The sequence below is a fragment of the Natator depressus genome, chromosome 15, assembly GCF_965152275.1.
Source record: "Natator depressus isolate rNatDep1 chromosome 15, rNatDep2.hap1, whole genome shotgun sequence".
NCBI lineage: Eukaryota > Metazoa > Chordata > Testudines > Cheloniidae > Natator > Natator depressus.
In genome coordinates, this window is record NC_134248.1 from 10,069,646 (window position 1) to 10,091,183 (window position 21,538).

At 45.2% G+C, this 21,538-nt stretch overlaps 1 protein-coding gene across 3 annotated transcripts in view; it reads left to right on the forward strand.

Annotated features, from left to right (window-relative positions):
• The window catches only part of CCDC60 (coiled-coil domain containing 60), a 123,811-nt gene that overhangs the window by 46,717 nt on the left and 55,556 nt on the right, over positions 1 to 21,538 (forward strand). For all 3 annotated transcript variants that reach the window (XM_074972783.1, XM_074972784.1, XM_074972785.1), the window contains exons 2-3: positions 14,417 to 14,509; positions 16,260 to 16,351. In XM_074972783.1, the coding sequence (XP_074828884.1) occupies positions 14,417 to 14,509; positions 16,260 to 16,351 (185 nt within the window). The remainder of the gene's footprint in view (positions 1 to 14,416; positions 14,510 to 16,259; positions 16,352 to 21,538) is intronic.

Here is a 21,538-nt window from a genome sequence, read left to right on the forward strand (position 1 = left end):
GGAAGAAACATCAAAGCTTAGCACTAAACGATAAATCAGATTTTTTTGCTTCCCTCCCGCCTCCCGTCGCTGGTGAAATGGACAAACATATGATTTCTCTAACATATTAAAACAATAAAATGTACATTCAACAATCTTTAGTGCTGAGCAGTGGTCAGAAATTACCATTCCCCTTTGCATGTGTTTGTTTATTTTACTGGTATCTTTCCATTTTGTGAGAGAGGAGTGCTTTGAAGTTCCCAGCATGTCTGGCCTTTTCTTTAGTTTCATGGTCATCTTCAACTTTGCTGTTCTTCATCCTCTGCCATGAGGCAGTCATGCTTCTGTATTCTGCAGGTTTTATTGATCTGGTCAGAGGTAATTAAAGAGATAATTCTTTCTCAATTACATTTCCTTGAATCTCCTTAGGCTATCCAGCTGTGCCTTTCCCAACCCCTTCTCAAATTAACTTTGGTCTCACTATGAAAGAAGACAGAGTAGCCTGTTCTTTTTCTGTTGTTTTTCTCTTGAATGGAGACTCTGCTGTAGAAGATACTGATCTGATAATTTTATTAGCAACTCCTGTCTTGGTTCACAAACTCTCATATTTTAATATAGCATTCCAATAAGAGGAAGTCCTGCATCTGACTAAAAATAGTCAATTTTCAAAGCTGTTTATATGTCTCTAGCCCCTTCATTTCTGACTGGAACTCAGCTGTTTCCTAGTTCACTTGAAACTCTGTTTAAAGTTGACTAAATACCAGAATGACAGTCTGTAGCATTCTCACTCTGAAAGGCAGATATTTTTTTCCAAAAAAATTTCAGTTCAGCACAGATTACATCCATTTCTAATGGGATGCATTAATGCATATCCAAAACATCTTATTTTTAAATATAAAACGAGGGAAGATGTGGTGGAAGCATTTATAATTTTGACATCAGCAACGGGGTGATGTCTAGAAAACATTAACCAAGAGTGGAAATACTTTCATTGGTCAGACACTACAAAACACAGTGAATAGATGGGCTGGGGAGTGTTGCATAAAACTAAACCCTTTGGCATGTTGCCTAACAGCCACATCAATGAAACAAACAAAACACAAGAGCAAACAGGAATCTGAGATGCAAAAATAGAGATGTCATTTAAAAGTGTGAGAAAAATTTTCTAACAACTTGTGATGACCCATTTGAAATACTGTGTGTCTTTCAGGTCATCTTATCATGAAAAGATTTGATAAGGAAGAGGGCTACCAGAATAATAGTCACTCAGGGAGCCAACATGAACTCCTGGCAGAGTTACACCAGGGATTAATTTGTCCTAAGGATTTTAATTATTAAAAAAGTAACAAAATTAGGTCAGTGTTCCTTGGAGACAAGGATCTCCATGAGGTATAATAATAAGCTGAGGGAAACAGACTGGATAAACAAAACAAGACTATTTAAGCTTTTTTTCAAGTACAGAAACATCAGGGTTGTGGCTCCTTTCTACGTACCTTTATGATCCCCAGCATCTGAATTCTTCAGAAATGATAATGAATTTATTTTGGAAAATCCCTGTGCAGTTTAAGTGTAATGGGATGTGTAGTTTATTCCAGTTTTACAGATGGGGAGCAGAGGCACAGAGAGAGTCAGTATTTGATCCAGAACCCCTGGAAAAGCTCCCATTAACTTCAGTGGGCTTTGGATCAGGGATCTGCCTGGGGTCACACAGGAAGTCTGTGTCAGAGCTGGGAACTGATCCCATGTATCCTGAGTTTGTCTTGTGCCTTGAGCAAAAAACATACCTTTCCTCTCTTTTTACATCCTTCGTGTACTATTTCCCTACTCCTTCTGCACTCACAACACGAAGATCATGGCATGGTAACTACTGCAACAGCTCTACACTAGCCAACTATTCCCCTTAGCAAGGAGAATTCACAACTGGCCAATTTAGGGTGCTTTGCATCATCAAACTGGTGTAGTATACCCATAATGGATCAGAGGATCTGGCCCTGTATCTAAGAATTTCTGTTGTTTCTGTTTTGTTTCTGTGTTTGTTTTTTTTAAAAAAGGCTAAAGCCCTTTTTTAATATTATTTTGAGCACAATCTTAATTCTACATTACTCATTCTTAATGAAGCTTTTTGCCTTGGAATCTGTGTTAAATTACGAATTCTCCTTCAGTCCTTATTCCTCTGTTTCACATTTCCTTGTTCTAATGGAGGAGAAAGGGGGAAAGGGCCAGTACTAAGCAGTTGCTGTTAAAAAGTAAAATAAAATAAAAGCTTTGAGTACCGCACTGGAACTCAGCTTGACTACTGCCTATAAAAAACAACATTCAGAATTCAGTCCAGTAGGTAGCCAAAACATGAAGCTTTGGCACCTCAGCATCAAGGGTTTCATGAGAGCTGATTAGATTTATTGATATGATTAAGAGTTATCTTTACTAGGTTGATGGTAGGCCAGCAACAAATGCAGTAAGTCAGTCATATGGCTAATAGGCACTCTGTGATGGAGGCAGCTCAGATTCATTTCAAACACATTAACATTTTGCAACTATAACTGTAAAGCAGTAATAAAACTCCCAACTCCTGCATTACTTTAGAAGGCAAAGGAATGCAAGCGGTGAGCCAATTCACATATCTTGGCAGTAACATGCAAGCCAATGGGGATAGCCAGAAGGCAATAATATCACAAATTGGCAAGGCAACAGCTGCATTCACCAGCTAAAACAAGATGATCATTGAAAAGCTACCACTCAAAACCAAACTATGAATCATCAACTCAAATGTTATTTCCACTTTAACATATAGATGTGAAAGCTGGAAATCCACCAAAGATGTAGACAGGTGACTAAATGCCTTCAAAAGCAAATACCTCAGGAAAACACTAGGTGTTCAATGGAAAGAATTTATAACAAATGCTGAGATTTGTCAGAGTGTTCAACAACTCTTTATCTCCAGAATTATCCAGAAAAGAAAATGAAAATATTTGGGATGCGTTTTAAAAATGAAGCCCTATGGCAGGGATGCATGCACCGGTTAGCTGCAGGAACACACAAAAGGAGGCGACTGATAGAATCCCTCTGTCAAACAGTACTTAGAGATGGGAAACTGATGGAACTTAACAACATAGAGGATGGGTGAAGGATGGCCAAGGATAGATGGGAAGGTAGATCTTCATTTGTGCCCTAAGCAACATTTGATAGGCACGGGAAGGATTCAGATTCAGTTTTGCAAGAACAGAGCTGGGTCCAATCAGGTGGCATCTGGCTCCATCTGCTGTAGCTTCTCTGCAGTTCATTTATCTCCACAACTGCTAGGTACGTACATCCTGATCTCAACAAAAATTACTGACCTTAATCATCATCCTCAGAAATGTTTTTGGATGATTTCCCATGCAGTCTTGCTTTGGGTCATGTTTCCATAGATAATTTATGGATTTTGATATTTATAAAAATACCAGTGCTTCATACATATGGAATTTGTGTGATGATATGTCATGGCAATCCAGTAATATTGAAAATGGGAAATGATCTCTGGAACTGTCCTTTAAATATTTAAAAAGGAGATGGGATTTTTCCTCATAGCGTATTTATTCAGAGAAATACAATCAAAAAAATAATCCTTTTGTGAATCCTGCACATAACATATCATATTTGTCTATGTGGATCATTTCAATAATATTATGTTGGGAGTTTAACAGATGAGACATTTCCATATAGTTTTCTTCACTTTTTCCTATTTCAGACACTGCAAATAAAAAAGACAGAACTCTGTTACTATATGATGGTGTTGTAACTACACATGTACTACTTCAAGGCTAGATTCTGCCCTGGGCTAACATTATCTTGCAGGGAAGAAGGGTGTATAGACAACCCCCTCATGTATTCTGTTTTAGGGCTGCCTGAATCATATCTCCAGTGCTTAGGGGAGCGCAAGGGCTGTGTTCCAGCTACTCTCCACAAAGAGCGACCGGGCAGAGAGCAGGAGCAGATTTACCATGAAACAAACTGTGTGGTGGCACAGGGCCCCCACTGATGGGGGCCCCCCAAAATGAAGGACAAATATCTGACAACCTGCCCCCAAGTCCCGGCCAGCAGGGCTAAGGCAGGCAGGCTACCTGCGTGCCGTGGCCAATGGCCCCGTGCCACTCCTGGAAGCGGCTGGCTGCTGGCACGTCTGTGCGCACCCCTGATGGGGGAAGGGAGAGCCGCTCCGCGCACTGCTCCAGCCCCAGGCAGCGCATGGAGACCCACTGCCCCTCTCCCCACAAGAGGCGCACAGACACATGCTAGCAGAAGGGCTAAGGTGGTTCCCTGCCCGCTCTGCCTCCCTCCCTCTGCGCTGCTTCACTCCCAGAAGTGGCCGGCATGTCCCTGTGGCCCCTGGATGGGTGTGTGTGTGTGGGTGTGTGTGTGTGTGTGCTGCCCCTACCCCAATCACCAACTCGGCAGCTCCCATTGGCCAGAAACTGCGGCCAACGGGAGCTGCGAGGGCGTTGCCTGTGGGCAGCAGCGTGCAGAGACACCCTCCCCCCTGCCACCTAAGAGCTGCTGCCGATGGGGGGGTGCCGGTCGCTTTGGGAGCCGTGCCACCCAAGGTAAGCGCCAACCCCCTGCCCTAGCTCAGAGCCCACACCCAGCACCCAAAATTCCTCCCAGAGCACGCCTCCCGCACCCCCTCCTGCACCCCAATCCCCTGCCCCAATCAAGGTACCTGACTTTATTTTAATATACTTCCCATTACTTATAGGAGGAGAGTGATGAAAAAAAGAATGAAAAACAGGGGGAAGATCAGAGAGAATGATCTTTTTTTTGGCTGGGTCCCAAGGGCGAGGCCCCGAAAGTGCAGCTGCGCACAGGGCCCCACTAACTCTAAATCCGCCACTGGGAGAGAGTAGCTGGAGGCATGTCTCTGCCCTTCCTTTGCCTCTCAGTAGCCAATAGAGCTGCCGTACACAGGAGCAGAGGTATATTGTACCCCAGAAAGGATGGTCACAAATTTCTTCTCAACTAGTGCAACTGGGAATTCAAGGAAGGAGTTGAGTCTGACTGAGAACATTGCCGCCTGATGCACTTGCTGGGGTAGTGTAGCTTTGCACTGACCCTTACTACGTGGTGAAGTGTCCTGTACAGCTGCTCATGAATATAAACAACTGATGCAATCTTCGGGCTAGATTCTGTAACCCTTACTCACATTTAGCTTTATCTTATTCCACAAGCTATCCCACTGATTTTAGTTGTATTACTTACAGAGTAAGGATACTACTCAGCATAATAAATAAGGCAGAATCTGGCCCTTGGTGTCACTGGCTGGGAAAGACATACTGGCAGGAGCAGGACACGCAAATAACTCCGCTGCTGCTGGAGATACTGGGAAGAGAAGAGCACCTCAATGAAGGAGCAAGGGTGAAGAAAAACCAGAAAGAAAAATCAGGAGTGGAGGGAAAGTGGACTGAAGGATGCCTAAAACTGAGTGAAATTTCTTTGAATCTAATTCCACAAGCTATCCCACTGATTTTAGTTGTATTACTTACAGGGTAAGGATACTACTCAGCATAATAAATGAGGCAGAATCTGGCCCTTGGTGTCACTGGCTGGGAAAGACATACTGGTAGGAGCAGGACAGGCAAATAACTCCGCTGCTGCTGGAGATGCTGGGAAGAGAAGAGCACCTCAACGAAGGAGCAAGGGTGAAGAAAAACCAGAAAGAAAAATCAGGAGTGGAGGGAAAGCGGACTGAAGGATGCCTAAAACTGCTTGAAATTTCTTTGAATGGACAATTTTGACCCTACTCTGAAAACAGCACCTGGATGCATGCACGGGGTATACACCAAAACATCCAAGTCCATTTCCTTCCTGAGTTTAATCTATATTCTTACGAACAACAAACAAACTGAAATTCTATCTGAGCTGGCAGGTTCTCTGTTGTTTTTCCCTGCAGGCCGCCTTGGTTTCATTCTCCTCGCCCCTCTCTTCACATGGAGAGACCATGATGATAGATCCTGACTTCTGGGTCCATATTCCAAGGCAGAAGCTTCCCAAGCTCAAAGTTCTAAACTGGTGGTTCCAGCAGCAGACCTGTCCTGCCAACCCCTGCAGTAAATGTCAGTGCCTACTAGTGCTCCTTTCTGACAGTGGGACAGCTTGTGCAGTGAAGGGGCTTTCCGGGACCACTGAGTCCGGCTTCTAGGTATAGAGCTACCTTTCGCTACCTCAACATTTCATCTGCTATCTTATGTCTTTTCCTCAGAATATCCTATCTCAACTGCTCGTGCTTTGACCCTAGTGCCTTACTTCCATTTTTATAAAATTGTTTTCATTTGGCCCCACTGGCAGTCAGTCGTCAGTCAAAAAGAAAAGGAGGACTTGTGGCACCTTAGAGACTAACAAATTTATTTGAGCATAAGCTTTCGTGAGCTACAGCTCACTTCATCAGATGCATTCAGTGGAAAATACAGTGCGGAGATTTATATACACAGAGAACATGAAACAATGGGTGTTACCATACACACTATAATGAGAGTGATCAGGTAAGGTGAGCTATTACCAGCAGGAGAGTGGGGGGTGGGGGAGAAACCTTTTGTAGTGACAATCAAGATGGGCCATTTCCAGCAGTTGACAAGAACATGTGAGGAACAGCGGGGGGGAAATAAACATGGGGAAATAGTTTTACTTTGTGTAATGATCCATCCACTCCCAGTCTTTATTCAAGCCTAAATTAATTGTATCCAGTTTGCAAATTAATTCCAATTCAGCAGTCTCTTCTTGGAGTCTGTTTTTGAAGTTTTTTTGTTGAAGAATTGCCACTTTTAGGTCTGTAATCAAGTGACCAAAGAGATTGAAGTGTTCTCTGACTGGTTTTTGAATGTTATAATTCTTGATGTCTGATTTGTGTCCATTTACGTTCTTTTACGTAGAGACTGTCCAGTTTGGCCAATGTACATGGGAGAGGGGCATTGCTGGCACATGATGGCATATATCACATTGGTAGATGCACAGGTGAACGAGCCTCTGATAGTGTGGCTGATGTGATTAGGCCCTATGATGGTGTCCCCTGAATAGATATGTGGACACAGTTGGCAACGAGCTTTGTTGCAAGGATAGGTTCCTGGGTTAGTGGTTCTGTTGTGTGGTGTGTGGTTGCTGGTGAGTATTTGCTTCAGGCTGGGGGGCTGTCTGTAAGCAAGGACTGGCCTGTCTCCCAAGATCTGTGAGAGTGATGGGTCGTCCTTCAGGATAGGTTGTAGATCCTTGATGATGTGTTGGAGAGGTTTTAGCTGGGGGCTGAAGTTGATGGCTTGTGGCTTTCTGTTATTTTCTTTGTTGGGCCTGTCCTGTAGTAGGTAACTTGTGGTTATTCTTCTGGCTCTGTCAATCTGTTTCTTCACTTCAGCAGGTGGGTACTGTAGTTGTAAGAAAACTTGATAGAGATCTTGTAGGTGTTTGTCTCTGTCTGAGGGGTTGGAGCAAATGCAATTGTATTGTAGAACTTGGCTGTAGACAATGGATCGTGTGGTGTGGTCTGGATGAAAGCTGGAGGCATGAAGGTAGGCACAGCGGTCAGTAGGTTTCCGGTATAGGGTGGTGTTTATGTGACCATTGCTTATTAGCACTGTAGTATGCAGGAAGTGGATCTCTTGCATGGACTGGTCCAGGCTGAGGTTGATGGTGGGATGGATCAGTCAACACAGTGGAACATCGATCCTGACAACTTTCCAGTGTCTGAGGACTTTGTTCTAGTTAAAGTTGTGTGTTGGTTGGGTTTTTTTTTTTACACCCTCCATTCCTTAACACGCTATCCTGGTGGTGCTCAACACTTACTGCTCATTGAGCACTTCACCCAAAGCACTGAGGGTATGTCTACATTACGGAGTAAGGTCGAATTTATAGAAATCGTTTTTATATATTCGAGTGTGTGTGTCCCCACAGAAAATGCTCTAAGTGCATTAAGTGCATTAACTCGGCGGAGTGCTTCCACAGTACCGAGGCTAGGGTCAACTTCCGGAGCGTTGAACTGTGGATAGCTATCCCACAGTTCCCGCAGTCTCCGCTGCCCATTGGAATTCTGGGTTGAGATCCCAATGCCTGATGGGGCTAAAACATTGTCGCGGGTGGTTCTGGGTACATATCGTCAGTCCCCCCTTCCCTCCCTCCCTCCATGAAAGCAAGGGCAGACAATCGTTTCGCGCCTTTTTTCCTGAGTTACCTGTGCAGACGCCATACCACGGCAAGCATGGAGCCCGCTCAGGTAACCGTCACCGTATGTCTCCTGGGTGCTGGCAGATGCGGTACGGCATTGCTACACAGTAGCAGCAACCCATTGCCTTCTGGCAGCAGACGGTGCAATATGACTGGTAGCCGTCATCGTCATGTCCAAGGTGCTCCTGGCCACGTCGGCTGGGAGTGCCTGGGCAGACATGGGCGCAGGGACTAAATTTGGAGTGACTTGACCAGGTCATTCTCTTTAGTCCTGCAGTCAGTCCTATTGAACCGTCTTATGGTGAGCAGGCAGGCAATATGGATTGCTAGCAGTCGTACTGTACCATCTTCTGCCGGGCAGGCAAGAGATGAGGATGGCTAGCAGTCGTACTGTACCATCTTCTGCCGAGCAGCCATGAGATGTGGATGGCATGCAGTCCTTCTGCACCATCTGCTGCCAGCCAAAGATGTAAAAGATAGATGGAGTGGATCAAAACAAGAAATAGACCAGATTTCTTTTGTACTCATTTGCTTCCCCCCCTCCCCTGTCTAGGGGACTCATTCCTCTAGGTCACACTGCAGTCACTCACAGAGAAGGTGCAGCGAGGTAAATCTAGCCATGTATCAATCAGAGGCCAGGCTAACCTCCTTGTTCCAATAAGAACAATAACTTAGGCGCACCATTTCTTATTGGAACCCTCCGTGAAGTCCTGCCTGAAATACTCCTTGATGTAAAGCTACGCCCTTTGTTGATTTTAGCTCCCTGAAGCCAACCCTGTAAGCCGTGTCCTCAGTCCCCCATCCCTGCGTCAGAGCAACGGCAAACAATCGTGCATCTGAGTTGAGAGTGCTGTCCAGAGCAGTCAAAATGGAGCACTCTGATGGGGCTAAAACATTGTCGCGAGTGGTTCTGGGTACATATCGTCAGTCCCCCCTTCCCTCCCTCCCTCCGTGAAAGCAAGGGCAGACAATCGTTTCGCGCCTTTTTTCCTGAGTTACCTGTGCAGACGCCATACCACGGCAAGCATGGAGCCCGCTCAGGTAACCGTCACCATATGTCTCCTGGGTGCTGGCAGACGCGGTACAGCATTGCTACACAGTAGCAGCAACCCATTGCCTTCTGGCAGCAGATGGTACAGTACGACTGGTAGCCGTCCTCGTCATGTCCGAGGTGCTCCTGGCCACGTCGGCTGGGAGCGCCTGGGCAGACTGGGCGCAGGGACTAAATTTGGAGTGACTTGACCAGGTCATTCTCTTTAGTCCTGCAGTCAGTCCTATTGAACTGTCTTATGGTGAGCGGGCAGGCGATACAGATTGCTAGCAGTCCTATTGCATCATCTTCTGCCGGGCAGGCAAGAGATGAGGATGGCTAGCAGTCCTACTGCACCATCTTCTGCCAAGCAGCCATGAGATGTGGATGGCATGCAGTCCTTCTGCACCGTCTGCTGCCAGCCAAAGATGTAAAAGATAGATGGAGTGGATCAAAACAAGAAATAGACCAGATTTGTTTTGTACTCATTTGCCTCCTCCCCCATCTAGGGGACTCATTCCTCTAGGTCACACTGCAGTCACTCACAGAGAAGGTGCAGCGAGGTAAATCTAGCCATGTGTCAATCAGAGGCCAGGCTAACCTCCTTGTTCCAATAAGAACAATAACTTAGGTGCACCATTTCTTATTGGAACCCTCTGTGAAGTCCTGCCTGAAATACTCCTTGATGTAAAGCCACCCCCTTTGTTGATTTTAGCTCCCTGAAGCCAACCCTGTAAGCCGTGTCGTCCGTCGCCCCTCCCTCCGTCAGAGCAACGGCAGACAATCGTTCCGCGCCTTTTTTCTGTGCGGACGCCATACCAAGGCAAGCATGGAGGCCGCTCAGCTCACTTTGGCAATTAGGAGCACATTAAACACCACACGCATTATCCAGCAGTATATGCAGCACCAGAACCTGGCAGAGCGATACCGGGCGAGGAGGCGACGTCAGCGCGGTCACGTGAATGATCAGGACATGGACACAGATTTCTCTGAAAGCATGGGCCCTGCCAATGCATGCATCATGGTGCTAATGGGGCAGGTTCATGCTGTGGAACGCCGATTCTGGGCTCGGGAAACAAGCACAGATTGGTGGGACCGCATAGTGTTGCAGGTCTGGGACGATTCCCAGTGGCTGCAAAACTTTCGCATGCGTAAGGGCACTTTCATGGAACTTTGTGACTTGCTTTCCCCTGCCCTGAAGTGCATGAATACCAAGATGAGAGCAGCCCTCACAGTTGAGAAGCGAGTGGCGATAGCCCTGTGGAAGCTTGCAACGCCAGACAGCTACCGGTCAGTTGGGAATCAATTTGGAGTGGGCAAATCTATTGTTGGGGCTGCTGTGATGCAAGTAGCCCACGCAATCAAAGATCTGCTGATATCAAGGGTAATGACCCTGGGAAATGTGCAGGTCATAGTGGATGGCTTTGCTGCAATGGGATTCCCTAACTGTGGTGGGGCCATAGACGGAACCCATATCCCTATCTCGGCACCGGACCACCAAGCCGGCGAGTACATAAACCGCAAGGGGTACTTTTCAATAGTGCTGCAAGCTCTGGTGGATCACAAGGGACGTTTCACCAACATCAACATGGGATGGCCGGGAAAGGCACATGACGCTCGCATCTTCAGGAACTCTGGTCTGTTTCAAAAGCTGCAGGAAGGGAGTTTATTCCCAGACCAGAAAATAACCGTTGGGGATGTTGAAATACCTATATGTATCCTTGGGGACCCAGCCTACCCCTTAATGCCATGGCCCATGAAGCCGTACACAGGCAGCCTGGACAGTAGTCAGGAGCTGTTCAACTACAGGCTGAGCAAGTGCAGAATGGTGGTAGAATGTGCATTTGGACGTTTAAAGGCGCGCTGGTGCAGTTTACTGACTCGCTTAGACCTCAGCGAAACCAATATTCCCACTGTTATTACTGCTTGCTGTGTGCTCCACAATATCTGTGAGAGTAAGGGGGAGACGTTTATGGCGGGGTGGGAGGTTGAGGCAAATCGCCTGGCTGCTGGTTACGCGCAGCCAGACACCAGGACGGTTAGAAGAGCACAGGAGGGCGCGGTATGCATCAGAGAAGCTTTGAAAACCAGTTTCATGACTGGCCAGGCTACGGTGTGAAAGTTCTGTTTGTTTCTCCTTGATGAAACCCCCCGCCCCTTGGTTCACTCTACTTCCCTGTAAGCTAACCACCCTCCCCTCCTCCCTTCGATCACAGCTTGCAGAGGCAATAAAGTCATTGTTGCTTCACATTCATGCATTCTTTATTCATTCATCACACAAATAGGGGGATGACTAGCAAGGTAGCCCAGGAGGGGTGGTGGAGGAGGGAAGGAAAATGCCACACAGCACTTTAAAAGTTTACAACTTTAAAATTTATTGAATGCCAGCCTTCTGTTTTTTGGGCAATCCTCTGTGGCGGAGTGGCTGGTTGGCCGGTGGCCCCCCCACCGCGTTCTTGGGCGTCTGGGTGTGGAGGCTATGGAACTTGGGGAGGAGGGCGGTTGGTTACACAGGGGCTGTAGTGGCAGTCTGTGCTCCAGCTGCCTTTGCTGCAGCTCAACCATACACTGGAGCATACTGGTTTGGTCCTCCAGCAGCCTCAGCATTGAATCCTGCCTCCTCTCATCACGCTGCTGCCACATTTGAGCTTCAGCCCTGTCTTCAGCCCGCCACTTACTCTCTTCAGCCCGCCACTTCTCCTCCCGGTCATTTTGTGCTTTCCTGCACTCTGACATTATTTGCCTCCACGCATTCGTCTGTGCTCTGTCAGTGTGGGAGGACAGCATGAGCTCAGAGAACATTTCATCTTGAGTGCGTTTTTTTTTCTTTCTAATCTTCACTAGCCTCTGGGAAGGAGAAGATCCTGTGATCATTGAAACACATGCAGCTGGTGGAGAAAAAAAAAGGGACAGCGGTATTTAAAAAGACACATTTTATAAAACAGTGGCTACACTCTTTCAGGGTAAACCTTGCTGTTAACATTACATACATAGCACATGTGCTTTCGTTACAAGGTCGCATTTTGCCTCCCCCCACCGCGTGGCTACCCCCTCAACCCTCCCCCCTCCCTGTGGCTAACAGTGGGGAACATTTCTGTTTAGCCACAGGCAAACAGCCCAGCAGGAATGGGCTCCTCTGAGTGTCCCCTGAAGAAAAGCACTCTATTTCAACCAGGTGACCATGGATTATATCTCACTCTCCTGAGGATAACACAGAGAGATAACGAACGGATGTTGTTTGAACGCCAGCAAACATACATTGCAATGCTTTGTTGTACAATGATTCCCGAGTACGTGTTACTGGCCTGGAGTGGTAAAGTGTCCTACCATGAAGGACGCAATAAGGCTGCCCGCCCCAGAAACCTTTTGCAAAGGCTTTGGGAGTATATCCAGGAGAGCCGCGAATGCCAGGGCAAAGTAATCCTTTCACATGCTTGCTTTTAAACCATGTATAGTATTTTAAAAGGTACACTCACCGGAGGTCCCTTCTCCGCCTGCTGGGTCCAGGAGGCAGCCTTGGGTGGGTTCGGGGGGTACTGGCTCCAGGTCCAGGGTGAGAAACAGTTCCTGGCTGTCGGGAAAACCGGTTTCTCCACTTGCTTGCTGTGAGCTATCTACAACCTCATCATCATCATCATCATCATCCCCAAAACCTGCTTCCGTATTGCCTCCATCTCCATTGAAGGAGTCAAACAACACGGCTGGGGTAGTGGTGGCTGAACCCCCTAAAATGGCATGCAGCTCATCATAGAAGCGGCATGTTTGGGGCTCTGACCCGGAGCGGCCGTTCGCCTCTCTGGTTTTCTGGTAGGCTTGCCTCAGCTCCTTCAGTTTCACGTGGCACTGCTTCGGGTCCCTGTTATGGCCTCTGTCCTTCATGCCCTGGGAGATTCTGACAAAGGTTTTGGCATTTCGAAAACTGGAACGGAGTTCTGATAGCACGGATTCCTCTCCCCATACAGCGATCAGATCCCGTACCTCCCATTCGGTCCATGCTGGAGCTCTTTTGCGATTCTGGGACTCCATCATGGTCACCTCTGCTGATGAGCTCTGCATGGTCACCTGCAGCTTGCCACGCTGGCCAAACAGGAAATGAGATTCAAAAGTTCGCGGTTCTTTTCCTGTCTACCTGGCCAGTGCATCTGAGTTGAGAGTGCTGTCCAGAGCGGTCAAAATGGAGCACTCTGGGATAGCTCCCGGAGGCCAATACCGTCGAATTGTGTCCACAGTACCCCAAATTCGAGCCGGCAAGGCCGATTTAAGCGCTAATCCACTTGTCAGGGGTGGAGTAAGGAAATCAATCTTAAGAGCCCTTTAAGTTGAAATAAAGGGCTTCATCGTGTGGACGGGTGCAGGTTTACGTCGATTTAATGCTGCTAAATTCAACCTAAAGTCCTAGTGTAGACCAGGGCTGAGTCTGGTATGCATCAAGCAGACCTCTTCACCTTCAGTATACAGTCAGCTCTGCCCTAACCTTCTGGATGCAGCTAACCAAAGCTTCTGGCTAGCCTGGTTTGATTAAATTAGTCAATAAACCAGCTCTTTAGTCGAAGAATACTGCAGGAAAAATTAATCATTTTGCTGTCCTCTCAGCCTGATCACAATGCATAGTTCAGAGTTGTGTAATCTTTTGTCTTTTATTAAGACATTTAAAATAGTTTTGTTTTTTGTACCTGTGGGAATATATTTTCCTCCTATTTGAAAGAAACTGGTGCTTGGAGGACTGAGGAAGTGCCTGTGTTCCACTTCAGGGGCTTGCATGTATCTGAGCCTTGGTTGTGTGCTGAATGGTGATCTGTGACAATGTATAACTTCAGAAAACAGCAAATACAGCTAATTAATTTCCTATTTATTCCAAGTTTTGGAAGTTGGATTTTCCTTTTAGATTAGACACAGTGACCCATCTAAACAATTTTCCAAGAGAAATGTTGTTGTTTAAAGCACTTTAAGCACTCAAGCAACTTAATTTAAAATCTATGCATGCATTTTGCATAATGGTGTGTTTGTATATGCCTCAAATGTGAATGCATTTTTGTGCGCCAAAATTACACAGGTTTGTATGCCTTTCTTCATATGAAAATTAGCTGTCATTTATGACTAAATATGCACAGGTAGATTAGCACAAGAAAATTGATTTGTGCAACTAATTTTGAAGATCTTGTTCTTATATTACACCAATACTTAGCAGTAGCAGTACAAAATAATTACGTTTGACTTATTTTTTAGGAACCAATAAAAGAGGAGGTATCTGCTGTTCAGGAAGAAGTACTAAAGAAAGTGGATGCAGTGACTATTGCAAAGATTTCCCTAAGACCAAAGGTGAGTTTAAATTGCTCACTAAGGTCCTCATTCAGCAAAGTACTTAAGCACATGCATAATTTTAGACAATAAGACTTACCCGCATGCTGAAAGTTACCTATGTAAGTACCTTGCTGAATCGAGACCTAAATCCTTACTGCACGTCATGATACTACATCATTACTTTCAACTTCATTGAATCCTTTTCTCAAAAAGCAATAAGAAATCCTGCTTTTTCTCTGGCTGATAAACATTCTAAACTTTATGGGCCAATTCTCCTTACCCAGGTAAATCTACCATTGAAGTCAGCAGAAAGTTTGCCTGGGGGAAGGATTGCAGGATCAGGTCCTAATTTAGATAGATACTAAGGTCAGAAGGGACCATTATGATCATCTAGTCTGACCTCCTGCACAACGCAGGCCACAGAATTTCACCCACCCACTCCTGCGAAAAACCTCTCACCTATGTCTGAGCTATTGAAGTCCTCAAATCGTGGTTTAAACACTTCAAGGAGCAGAGAATCCTCCAGCAAGTGACCCGTGCCCCATGCTACAGAGGAAGGCGAAAAACCTTCAGGGCCTCTGCCCTGGAGGAAAATTCCTTCCCGACCCCAAATATGGTGATCAGCTAAACCCTGAGCATATGGGCAAGATTCACCTGCGAGATACTACAGAAAATTCTGTCCTGGGTAACTCGGATCCCACCCCATCTAACATCCCATCACAGGCCATTGGGCCTATTTACCATGAATATTTAATTACCAAAATCATGTTATCCCATCATACCATCTCCTCCATAAACTTATCGAGTTTAATTTAGTAACACTGTTGCTGTTAATGTCCATGCTTAATAATGCTAATCTCTTCCACTCTGTTCATTTGAATTTACATGTTTTAAAAGGCCTGGATTTTAACCTATATTTACACTTAATGTAGAAATGGTTAGCAGATTATTATAGTTTTCATTTCAAAAAGTTACTTATATTTTATTGATTTTTAGGGCATCTGCCAGCATAGCACACACTTAGATCTATAGGACCAGCTGGTATAGATTGGTGTTATTCCACTGAGGTCAGTAGAGCCGTCCCAGCCTGCACTTGGAGTAACCTAACAGCATCATTTTTAAATATTGAATGGCTTGGAGATATTTTACTCAAATGCCTCTTTCTACTAAGCACAGAACAATTACTGTGGCAAGTCTGCTGCTGTAATTCATCCAAGATCACCCAAGCGTATGTTCCAGTTGATGTGTAATATAACAATGCAGAACTACATTACAGGCTGTGGCTATCTACACTGAAGCAATTCCTACAGCATAAATTTAAAGAAAAAACTAGAAAGCTGGTTACCACATTGGCTATTCTAAAGTACATTTCCCTCTCACGTTTGTATTTAACTATTTGCCTGGGTTGCCTTTGACAGTCTAGCAGCAAGATTTTGATGGATGGATGGATTGATGTATTGCCGTGTGCTCTCACCTTCTGTTTACTGTAAACCTGCCAGATCTCCCTTCTGTTTAGCACAAACCTGAAGGTTGGAAGGTTGGTTGCTCCTGATTTTTTAAATAGATGTGTAAGCACGTTGGAGAGTAAACAAAAGGTAGACTCCTGCATCTGAAAGTATCCGAAAGCTGTGACTACTGACAGCTAGTAACATTTTTAAAAGAACCTAGGAACTACTGTGCAACCTTCAGTTTAGCTGTATCCACTTTCTCCACTTTAATGAACTATTTTCATTAACATCCAGTTTCTTTTCCTTACAATTATTTTCAGTCTACTACACAAGAACGTTTGAAGAAGCCTCCACCATTTAAACAAATAGAAAAGGATCTGAAGTCTCTGAATAAAGATCTTACCCACACAAGGTAAGAATCTAGAGTACACAGAAATTGACTTTTTAAGGCCATGGGTGGAAAAGAGAGATTCCTTGGGCTGCAATAGCCGCACTCTGGTTATGAGCAAACTAGGCAACGATACCTATCAACAGTTCAGAAATGGAGTTTTACTCTACTGTATCATTTATGCTTATTCAAAATGATGTCATCTCTGCATGAAGAAATGGTGATAGTTTGGGTGGGTCTATGTTACAGAGCTCTCACAAAGCACCATTACAGCATTATTATAATATCGTTTATTAAGATGCTTGGCACCCTCTCTTCAGTCTTTGTACAAATCAATAATGTGGTCAGATCAATAATCAAAGCAGTCAAAAAAGTGAACAAAATGTTAGGGTATATAAAGAATGGGATCAAAAATAATACTGTAATTATTGTAATGCTACTGTAGAAAGGGATGTATGCACTCACTTGGAATACTGTGCTTAGTTCTGGTCTCAAAACAGACATGGAAGAACGAGAAGTGTGTTTACAGACCTGACTGAGTCCTCCCGAGGGGACAGTCACCAGGCTGTTATAACTGGCCCCAACTTCTGGATCCCATGTACTTTCAAGCCAGCTGGGTCTGGGCAGCAACCAGTCACTGGTTCTACCTCTGGGCCTGCAGGATGCGAACTCCCTCTCTGGCGCCTTCCATGAGATGTGAGACACTGCAATCAGAGTCAGGGCTGAAGGTCGACTCCTTTAATGTTTTTTAATAAGCACATCACACATTAGATAGGAGTGGGACTTTCAGTGAGCTTTATGCTCTGAAATCCTTTAGGTGCTTTTGAAAATCTCCTTCTCCCTCCCCCCCCCTTAGTTTTAACATGCATTATAAGAGATTTAAAACTTGCTTTAAGTATAAAATTCAACATAACCTTAACTATTGAGCAGCAAAGGTTCTGGGTTAGGGTTGCCAGGTGTCTGGTATTCAGCCAGAATGGTCGGTCGAAAAGGAACCCTGGTGGCTCCGGTCAGCACTACTGACTGGGCCATTAAAAGCCCGGTCAGCAGCACAGTGGGGCTAAGGCAGGTTACTTACCTGCCATGGCTCCGTGCGGCTCCCGGAAGAAGCGGCATGTCCCCCCTCTGATTCCTAGGCGTAGGGGCAGCCAGGGGTCTCCATGCACTGCCCCCGCCCCCAGCGCCAGCTCCGCTGCTCCCATTGGCCAGGAACTGCAGCCAATAGGAGCTGCGGGGGTCGCGCCTGCAGATAGGACAGCGTCCAGAGCCGCCTAGCAGCGCCTCCATGTAGGAGCTGGGGTGGGGGGGACATGCCACTGCTTCCAGGAGCTGCTTGGGTAAGCGCCACCTAGAGCCTGCACCCCATCCCACACTCCAACCCCCTGCCCCAGCCCTGATCCCCCTCCCACCCTTCAAACCCCTCCATCCCAGCCTGGAGCCCCCTCCTGCACCCCAAATCCCTCATCCCCAGAGCCTGCACCCCTAGCTGGAGACCTCACCCCCTCCCACATCCCAACCCACTGCTTCAGCCCAGAGCCCCCTCCCACACCCTGAACTCCTCATTTCTGGCCCCACTCCAGAGGGGTCAGGGCAAGGGTGTTCAATTTTGTACGAGTAGAAAGTTGGCAGCCCTACTCTAGGTTAGTGTGACGGGGAACATTCACCTCTCATGAGTACCTCCTGTTGGTTGGGTGCGAACCTGAACACGCTCTCACCACCCTTGGTGGCTGTTAACGTTGTCAGATGGGTTTTCAGTGGCTCAGCCCTCTGGCCAAGTCACACAGCCAATGTGTGAACGAACAAACCCCTTGCAGGGTAAAAGGTCAACAGGGCCTGTCCCTCTGCCCATGTTAAAATCTGTAGCTCTGTCTCTGGGCTCAGTCCTCAGCATCTTCTGGGCTTGCTTTAAGTCTGTCCCTGCCCTATTATAGAGTAGCACCACAGGTCTTTCTCCATGGAGACTCTTCGCTTTTAGCCGTTCTGTGGTGTCCCAGCTCTCCAGCCAGGTCACTTCTTAACTTCAGTCCCCTTCCAGGGGCACCAGGGGAGAGTAACAAAGTTCAACAAATGGTTGATCCTCTTCAGGGTCTTCAGCCCCATCCCTGGGCCTGTTTAATGGCCCAGCCCATTTCTTGGGCCTCTAAAAAAACATGTGCCTTCTCAGAGCTTTGGCCACTTCCCCAGCAGCCGGTGGGTGGGATCCTGGCTCACCCACTACTCTGGGTCCCAACCCAGGGGCCCTACAAATAGTAATCATGTGCTATTTGAATAACCCATCTTCTGGTTCTTCCTTTAGCTCCAGAAGGCGCACCCTTCCTTACTCCTCTGTTCCCAGTCAGGAACTGAGCAGCTTATCCCATGCAGCTCCTTTTATCTGAGCTTGCTATGTTCTGATTGGCTGCTTCCCTGCAGCCTTTTTAGGCAGGCCTGGATGACTCACCTTAACTGCTCCTTTTCTGGAACAAGGTGTGGTAGGACCACAAGGCCTCCAACAGAGGGACTCAAATGGACCACTAGATCATCTGACCTTGTCTGCGTCACAGATCACCAACGCCACCCTGCACCCGCCCACTAAACCCAGCAACCAAATTAGACCAAGGTATTGGAGCCTTAGTGTGAAAGAGCCTTATTGTAAATGAATATCCAGCCCGCTGACTCTCCACTCTGCTTCACTCGTTTTACACTTGTGCCGTTCTATTGACTACAATGGCATTAAACAATACGAGTGCAATGTAAATGAGAGTCAGGCCCAAAGTTTCTTTTAATTCCTTGTAACTGAGTGGCCTAATCCCTGTTTTCATGATCAATTTAGTGAAATGTTAAAAAGAATAATATCTAACTAAATCTTTCGTCTGCTGTTCTGCCAGATGTTCCTTTGCACTGAACTGCTTAGAGACCATTCACTAAATTTGCTCAGTAATAGCTTAACTAGATATTAAATTGTACTCATGTAGCTCTACAGTCTTCTGAAATATTTCCTTGGAACCTTCTAGCATTCTTTAATTTGAATGTCAAACTAAGAAAAAGTAAACATTTTTTACAATTAAAACGGCAAACATTTGTACACAAAAATGTTTTCTAGTCCTGGCAAGGTTTAGCTACAGCCTGCTGCAAATAAATGCTGACAAATTACCACTGTCAACCCCAGTAGGATACAGATTACACAAGTGTTTACAACAAGGGCTGTAGACTTTGAAAAGCATTCTCTAGACACAATAGCTGAATTAAAGCAAGCAGCAATAAAGAAGATGGACACTGGTACAAGAAGCAGATAATTTCTTTGGTTAAACCTAGGCAAATGTGTGTTCTCTGAATGGCTGAAACATTTTATCAGCATAAAATATGTTAAAAGCAAAAAATTACATTCTTGAAACATTATGCTGAAATTGTAATTGCACAAATGTCAAGGAATTCAGAGCTAAGTTTCCCACAGAAAGCTTTATTCTCCTGTTTGCACATACATACTGCAATATAATTAGAATGCTACATTTCACAAAAGCATGATGGTTTTACATAATCCTAAATTTTATCCCAGAATTCCTTACTAGTTATGGAAGATAATATCAAACTTCTTACATTCTCCCTCCCTTCTCTGAACTCCTTCCCTGATTATTTTGCTTATTCAAATCCTAGTGAAATTTTATCTCCTAAACTAGGTAAAATACATAATAAATACTTCATAAAACAAAACAAAATAAATACTATGTTATCTAGGCTGATACACCACTTCAGAATAAGGCATAACTTACTTTTGCCAAAAATGCATTGTTAGCTACTATTCAAGAGAACCGCACTAGACTGGTTGTCTGTATGCATTGTTCATTGCTAATCTTCAGTAGGATTGTCACTTTGAGGTCAAATTAAAGTTCTTTTGATGATAACCCGCCTCCGTTCAGTATTGCTTCTTGAAGTTTGTGATGTAGCTACATGGAATTCACTTCATGTTGTCCTGTATTGCTTACCTTTGGAATGTCTGCAGCACAAAATCCACCATAACAATTGGCACAAAAGAAATCATTATTAATCTCTGCAGAGAGGCCTATATGACTGATTTGGCATGGAGAGTGAAGTCCCCTCATTTCCTTAGAGGTGATACCTTTAGAATTGGGATGAGACATATTGTACGGACAGTGCTGGAAGTTCATAATCCCTTTCCTATATTGTTATCTATTTTATGGATAGGATTGGAGTTTCATTTACGAGGGCTGGCAATTTTACACTTTTCTCAAATCCTAAATTCACTAAAATGAATCTGTGTATGTTAGGGCTGAAGGAGCAGTTCTCTGAACCATTCAGAGAAAATCTGAACCAATTACATTAAGAAGTATTATGGGGTTTATACACCCACACACCCGAGAAGTAAGGACCAGGGGCTAATGCACGTACAAAGCAGAACGAACTCCCCGAGCTGGATCTGATTACAGCAGTTATAATAGCTGTTTTCTTAACAGAGAGGGATGGCTGAGGAGAAAATGTTCTCTTGGGGAAGACTTGGAGAGGGAGTCTCTGACCCGAGTAACCGGATGACCCACCACAGGCTTGAAGCAAGCTGGCCCAGTGATTGTATAGCTATTTAAGATTGTATGCAGTTTTGTTGTAGCCATGTTGGTCCTAGGATATTAGAGAGACAAGGTGAGTAAGGAAATATCTCTTTTTTTGGACCAACTTTTGTTGGTAAGAGAGAGAAGCTTTCTGAGAAGAAGACTGCTGTGTAAGCTTGAAAACTTGTCTCTCTCACGAACAGAAGTTGGTCCAATAAAATATATTACTTACCCACTTTGTTTATTAAAATTGGGCTGTCCTAAATCATTTATTACAAGTGTCATTTTTTTACTAGATTTAAGTAGTCTGAAGAGAGCCTAACTTAGTCTATCAGCTGATACTTCCAACAGGAGTTTTAGAAACTGCACTGCACATGCCTAGAAATATTTAAGTTCAGAGAAGTTTTTCTTGTAGACGTACTGTTAACAAAGTTCAGAAGGTTCTCTCACATTTAATGGGTTTTGTAATAGCAATCTTGAGCATCCATAATTTCTGAGAGGTTTCAAGTGAACTTTGTACTTGTGAAAAGTACTAGAATGTCAGTCTGGAGAGGGTTCTCTTTACCATATTATATAGATCTGGTATAGCACAAGCAGTGGCTGGCAGGCTTCCATCAACAACCCTGTTATTGTGCTACAAACCTGACCTAGAGAAACTAACTCTGAGGTC